Source organism: Antennarius striatus, chromosome 3 (assembly GCF_040054535.1).
Source record: "Antennarius striatus isolate MH-2024 chromosome 3, ASM4005453v1, whole genome shotgun sequence".
Lineage (NCBI taxonomy): Eukaryota > Metazoa > Chordata > Actinopteri > Lophiiformes > Antennariidae > Antennarius > Antennarius striatus.
Window position 1 is genome coordinate 15,230,791 of NC_090778.1, and position 6,696 is coordinate 15,237,486.

The window sequence follows — 6,696 nt, forward strand, 5'->3', positions numbered from 1 at the left end:
CAGTCACAAACACGACTGTATAAAAGCAGGAACTCCTGCCCTCCTGCAGCATCATCAACCGCAAAAACCACGGCTCTGTGCTCCAACACGCCAGGGTCCTGATTTCATTGTTGGAGTAAAGGTAAGAGGAGAGTTGATTGGTGGACGTTTGACATGAGCAGGTATGTTATAGCAGCAGGAAACAAAGTCTTCCAAATTATTGTCTCTATAGATGTCAAGGCTAAAAAGAAAGGAGACCTTTTCCATTGACCTGAACTGCTCATTTCAGACGTCCAGCCCAAAAGCAAAGTTTTGATTTTATGATCATTTTCCTGAACTAATACAATAATATTGGATCATGTGGGTATTGAAGAGCTGAAGGTTGTGTTCAGGCTTTTCTGTTTGGGAAGGTTGTCGTTACCACTTAAGGAGAGCTTTTTAATTTTTTTATTTGAGTATTTTAAAGGAGCGTATCAGATCAGGTGTCCCCTGCTCATTATTATGTTGATTATTATTTCCAAGAGCCATCGTTCTGTCTATTAAAGATAACCTGAACCCAAAATAAGGAAAGTATGAACAATCTGAAGCTCTTTGTTTTATGATCTTGTCATAAAAACCCTTTTTGTTCTTTGCTGCTGCTGATTGGTCTCTTACCTGCCTGCCACTTCCAGGTGGGTTCAGTCGTGGCTGTTGGTTGGATCCGTTCCCAGAAGGCGGTGGACTGGCGCCTATTCAGGAACATCTTCCTGGCCTGGTTCGTCACCGTGCCAGTGGCGGGTCTGTTCAGCGCCGCCGTCATGGCCCTGTTCGTCTACGCCATCTTACCCTTTGTCTGAGAGCATCTGGCCTGGAGGGAGAACGGAGGAGGAAGAAGAGTTAGGAAGAGAGAGAGAGAGAGATGTGGAAATTTGTGTTGAAGTTGTTGCTCAAGTGTCGAGGTTGCAGATAAAGGAGGAAAAAAATGAAGAGAGGGAAAAGGGCGAGGGTGACAGGAGAGTTATTGGCAGACGTCGTTGTCGCTGTAGATGTTAGGAGGGTTGGTTCTTATGCGCTACCTGGCTCCGTAGTCCAGAGATCTTTCTGACTGCGTTGTGTTTCTGCTCGTTTTTTTCTCTGATGCAAAAGTAATCAATGTGTTCACTGCCATTCTGTCCACTCTAACAACCGTTGTGTTCATTTGACAAACGGCAGCAGTCATTTATTTCTTTAAAGGAGAAATCATGAACAAGGCGCCACATGACGAAAAAGAATCAGAGGATAAATCTTCACGCCTAAACTGACAAACGTGCAGTATTCATGTGTTCGACTACCAGCAGGTAGTGTGGCTGGTCGTGTGCTCATTAATGTTACTCATTATTCTTACTGCTTCAAACTGACAGAAAAAAACAATTGTACATAATGTTATATCAGACTGAGTGTGATTTCTTGTATTGTGGCTTGCTTTAAAGTCAAAAACCAGAAAAAAAAAATGTTTGTGTGGTCAACCAACCAACCAACCAATCAACCAACCAACCATCATCTCACCTTTAACATGCTAGCCAGGTGCAACTAGGGCCAAATGGACAGGATGCCTCAGAGAGGGGTGGTGGGACTGTCACTCTGCTTTTTAATTTTCCACATGATACCATAGAAACCTAATCTGCTAAAGAATTGATTTTGTCAAGAGCTCCTGTATGTTTATAGAGATGGATCTCATATTTTTTAATGATGTATTATATTGTAATTTGTACTGTAAATACTGTCCTTCAAGAGCTTTGTGGGTGCATTGGGGGGGATCATGGTTTCTTTTTAATATCATTGGGGGGTTGATGTCAGAGTGTTACACTCACATACACACACACACACACACACACACACACACACACACATACACACTGAAAGCACTCTGCTGTGTTGTGGAGGTTTGCAGAAGTGTTTTGAGCAGAAAGAACTGAACTTGTAGATATTCCATTTCATTTGATTTTATTGTACCACAAAATGCAACGGTATTGGCAGAAGGTTGTTCAAGTAAAAGGTTCCTGCTTGAGAAAATGTTAAATTAGGTCTCATGGGGGTGTTACCTGGAGGAGGTTATTCTCTTGAGTGTGTCTGATAAGGTTTTGGGTACAGCAGAAGCCACAACAACAAAACTGAGACAGCAGCACACTGTCCTATAAAATAATTATATCTTCATCTGTATGCCTTGAATTTATTTTTTTTTAAATAAAGCGCAGTTACTGGAGTCCTCCACGCTGAAGGCTTCCCGATAATGATCAACCTCTACCGTACACTGTACACCATTAGGCCAGTTCCCACCCTCCTGTTTGGGTCGCCCTGAAATACTCCTCATACCTCAAGGGACAAATCTGAAATGTGGCTCTTAAAGGTAAAACAAATATGCATTACAATAGATATTAAATGTTGTCTCAGAATTTTAGGAGTGGACAGAATGTGGGGATTCAATCCTGGCCACCAGTGTAGCTCTTCAAAACTGGCACCTTGTTTTTGAATTGTAAAAGGATTTGAGCTGATGGATGGCTAGGTTAGCTATGCCCGTGTCAGCAGATCATTATGTCTGAATGGGATGATATCGGGGGGGGGGGGTTGTACTGATCATCACCAGCTTTTTAACAAGGTCGTCTGACCTGTAGATGAACAAAGTCTAAAGCTTTTTCTTTATTTGAACAAACTTGATGCCAGATGTTGCAAGTTTTTTTTTTTTTCTTGTGTTTTTTCCTTATTTTTTTTCTTCCCATGAACAAATCTATGCTTAAGTAGCCACTTGCCTTGTGACATTATGTTTTCTTTTTGTGCAGAAACAGAAAAATTATTAAGTACTGTGGTGTTTACATCGTAACCATATTGTAGAGTGTCTGGAAAAAAAAAAGTTGCCTAATGATGCCAATGAAAGACAAACTATTAACCATGAATTTTTTTTTAAGTGCAAGTATAAGAACATTAACCTGAAGTGTCTAGAGAGAAAAAGAGCAAGTGTGAGCAATGACTCTTTTGTTGTAGCAGTCCTGCTAATCATCCCTGTCACTTTACACTGCTACTGCAGTGCATTAGCGCTATTTGTATGGGTGCAAATCATTGATGAAGAGATGACTAGAGAAATTTCATCAAGACTATATATTTTTGTACCATATCTAAGTTTTAATCTGGGCAAGCTTCCAGACATTTTTGGAGAACATTTTGTGGTGGCTGATGGGAAAATGACCTACATTCGCTAGCTGTCAAGAGATCAGAGCCATGCGGAGAAATGATCTGGACTCACCTGGTGTCTCACTTCCCCTCAGGACCCGTGTGTTCTTCAACATGGAAACGTGACGCATCGGTTGCCAATAGATCCGATTTAAAAATTAACATTTTTATTTTTGAATTTTAGATGAAACCACTTTGTAATTTTGTTTCCCTGCTGATTTGATCATAAACTGTAGGTACAGGCCAGCATCTTAATGAAACCTCCTTGAAGGTGAATTCTTGTAATTTGAGACTTTGAATCTTATCCTTGTTGACTCATTACTGGACTATGAGGACAATTTGTTTCCTTATTTTTGCAGCTCATGCCCTTCTACTCTCTCATTGTGGGTTACATGAAGGGGCTCCCCAAATCTGGTGTGTTAAAATTCTGTTTATAAAGTAAAGGTGTCTAAAAGACATCTATTTTTTGAAGAAATCTCATTGTGCCGACCTGAAACATGAAAGATGTTGAAGATTTCTCTTAAGATTTCTTTAAATGATATTCGGAGGATTTATTTTTACCTAAATTGCGATATGCCAAAGCACCCTGTAACAGAGGACAAGAAGAGGCAAGTCACTGAATAGCATTGGTGGCACAGCTTCATATAAATAGACCAATAGGCTGTAGCCCTAAATCCAGTGTATTTTGAGATTTTTGAGCTGCTTATCATAAATTTTCATAAATTCAGGTTTAAAAAGGGGCACAGTGTGTCATCCAAGCTTTTCCCAATTTTTCTGAAAATAAAATCCTGTACATTCTCCTCAAGAGCAACAAGCTACGTCAACATTAATGGTTAATGTCTGTGTTGTCAGCATAAAATGCCAGCCTAAAGGCTCAAAATTCAAAATTTCTTCTTATTCTAAAGCACATAAGATACAGTTACTCTAACCTCACATTTGAGCACCAGCATGTATCTACCATGTGTCTGTAAGAGCTTCAAGTTTGAAAAGATTGGGTTTTAACAGATGGCAGGTTGAATCTGGCTGCACACAGCGGACAGGAGTTGCTCTTGTTGGATTTAATTTGGAACTTGACAGCGAGCTATGCTGCAGACATCAAATGCACATGGGGCCACCGGGCCCCTTGGCCCCCCTCTGTCTCACTTGTACTGTCATTTGTCTCTTTTTTTCTTCTGTCCTGAAAGGCCAAAAGGGATGTGCTGCCCGAGACGGGGAGGGAAAGTGAAAATCATCCTCTGGTAGCAGCAATACATACCTGACGGTGATGACTCACATTGTGTCAAGATTAGCTAAAACTACAAATGCTACAATGCAAATAAATAAAACTCAAATAGCATCCGTTTTTGTTATTTTTATAATATGTAAAAACATATTAAGGCAAGAATTGAAACAAAATCCCTTGTTTGAACATTGGAATAACTGCTAATTGTGTAAGATTAGCATTTAGCAGAGGAGCCAGCTCATTCACAAATTATTTTCCAGTGTCTTTAAACAAGCCAGCCTTCATTGATATTTTATTGATCAATTGTCACTGAAAAAAAGATTACAATTTTTGTCATATTTTTTTAGTTTGTTATAGACTGAAGCCAGTAATTTTAATGATTGTTCAGGTAAAATTCGCAAAGATCCTTTAAAATGTGTTCAATTTAAACGAAGCGCGTTGGGGTTTCACATTTCCCTCCCCGTTGAGAGGGACCGCATTTTATAGCAATGTTTCATCTGATGGGTATAAATAGAATTATGGAGGACCTCATCGTGCTTCTATCGCATCCAAACTGTTTGGTAATATTTTTTTTAGAAAAAGAGAATGTGCCATTTCTCTCTCTGAGCGTGCAATACAGGCTGTTCACCCTGGTTGGGTAGATCCACCTGCCCCGGTGAAATAGTGTCCTCTAACCATTTTGTACTAAACCAGCACCACATTAGGTGGAGGAGCCTGATCATACCTTCATTTGGACGTGTGCTGTCTCTGTTCTCTGGTCTCTTCTGTTGAATATGCTCCTTGGCTGGCCTGCAGGCTCTACAGCTCTGTGTCGTCTCTCTACTGTTAACTTCTATTTAACTGTCCAGTCCTTCAAAAGTTATAAAATGTACAAATGAACAAAAAAAAAATCAAAAGAAACTAGCCTGCTTCTACAATATCGTAAAGCTCTCTGATTTGCATATATTGTACTGTAATGTTTTATTTAAGACTAGTGGAAAAAATGTCTGCATTTAAACTAAATTATGGGAATTAAAATTACAAAGAATAACAAACTTCCTGAGTCGTGTGTGTGTGTGTGTGTGTGTGTGTGTGTGTGTGTGTGTGTGTGTGTGTGTGTGTGTGTGTGTGTGTGTGTGTGTGTGTGTGTGTGTGTGTGTGTGTGTGTGTGTGTGTTATTCCAGGAAAGATGTTTGTAGGTGAAAGATGTTACTGCACTGGGAGATTCATTCCCCACCAAGATTAATATTTTCTTGATTTATCACAGAAGTACCACAAAATGATCACACGATGACATTTATCAACACGATATATCACACTACCCTATGATTAACAACAGGGAAATTAGTGTACATTTATCTGCACCATTTTAAAGGAGCATTCACAAATATAATGTTAAATATTAAGGGAATATTTAGATGTCAAAGCCCCATCTTCAAATCTGAAATATCCATCCATCCATTCTCTTCTGCTTATCCGGGGTCGGGTCGCGGGGGCAGCAGCTTAAGCAGGGAAGCCCAGACTTCCCTCTCCCTAGCCACTTCGTCCAGCTCCTCCGGGAGAATCCCAAGGCGTTCCCAGGCCAGCCGGGAGACATAGTCTCTCTCGAGTATCCTGGGTCGTCCCCGGGGCCTCCTCCCGGTAGGACGTGCCCGGAACACCTCACCAGGGAGGCGTCCAGGAGGCATCCTAACCAGATGCCCGAGCCACGTCATCTGGCACCTCTTGATGCAGAGGAGCAGCGGCTCGACTCTGAGTCCCTCCCGGATGACCGAACTCACCCTTTCTCTAAGGGAGAGCCTGGACACCCTGCAAAGGAAACTCATTTCGGCCGCTTGTATCCAGGATCTCGTTCTTTCGGTCACGACCCACAGCTCGTGACCATAGGTGAGGGCAGGAACGCAGATCGACCGGTAAATCGAGAGCTTTGCCTTTCGGCTCAACTCCTTCTTCACCACGACGGACCGATACAGAGTCCGCATCACTGCAGACGCTGCACCGATCTGCCTGTCGATCTCCCGTTCCATCGTACCCTCACTCGTGAACGAGACCCCAAGAAACTTGAACTCCTCCACTTGGGGCAGGATCTCAACCCCAACCTGGAGAGGGCACTCCACCCTTTTCTGACTGAGGACCATGGTCTCAGATTTAGAGGTGCTGATTCTCATCCCAACCGCTTCACAGTCGGCTGCGAACCGCTCCAGTGAGAGTTGGAGATCACGGCTTGATGAAGTCAACAGCACCACGTCATCTACAAAAAGCAGAGACGTGATACTGAGGCCACCAAACCGGACACCCTCAACGCCTTGGCTGCGCCTAGAAATTCTGTCCAT

General features: G+C 42.0%; 1 protein-coding gene across 5 annotated transcripts in view; it reads left to right on the forward strand.

The window, feature by feature from the left end:
* slc20a2 (solute carrier family 20 member 2) overlaps positions 1-5,411 on the forward strand; it is a 40,617-nt gene extending 35,206 nt beyond the window's left edge. For 3 of the 5 annotated variants that reach the window (XM_068310404.1, XM_068310406.1, XM_068310405.1), the window contains exon 10: positions 651-5,411. In XM_068310404.1, the coding sequence (XP_068166505.1) occupies positions 651-1,011 (361 nt within the window). In that variant the 3' untranslated portion in view covers positions 1,012-5,411. The remainder of the gene's footprint in view (positions 1-650) is intronic. The other 2 variants (XM_068310407.1, XM_068310408.1) reach the window with 1 other exon arrangement.
* The last annotated feature ends 1,285 nt before the right edge of the window (positions 5,412-6,696 follow it).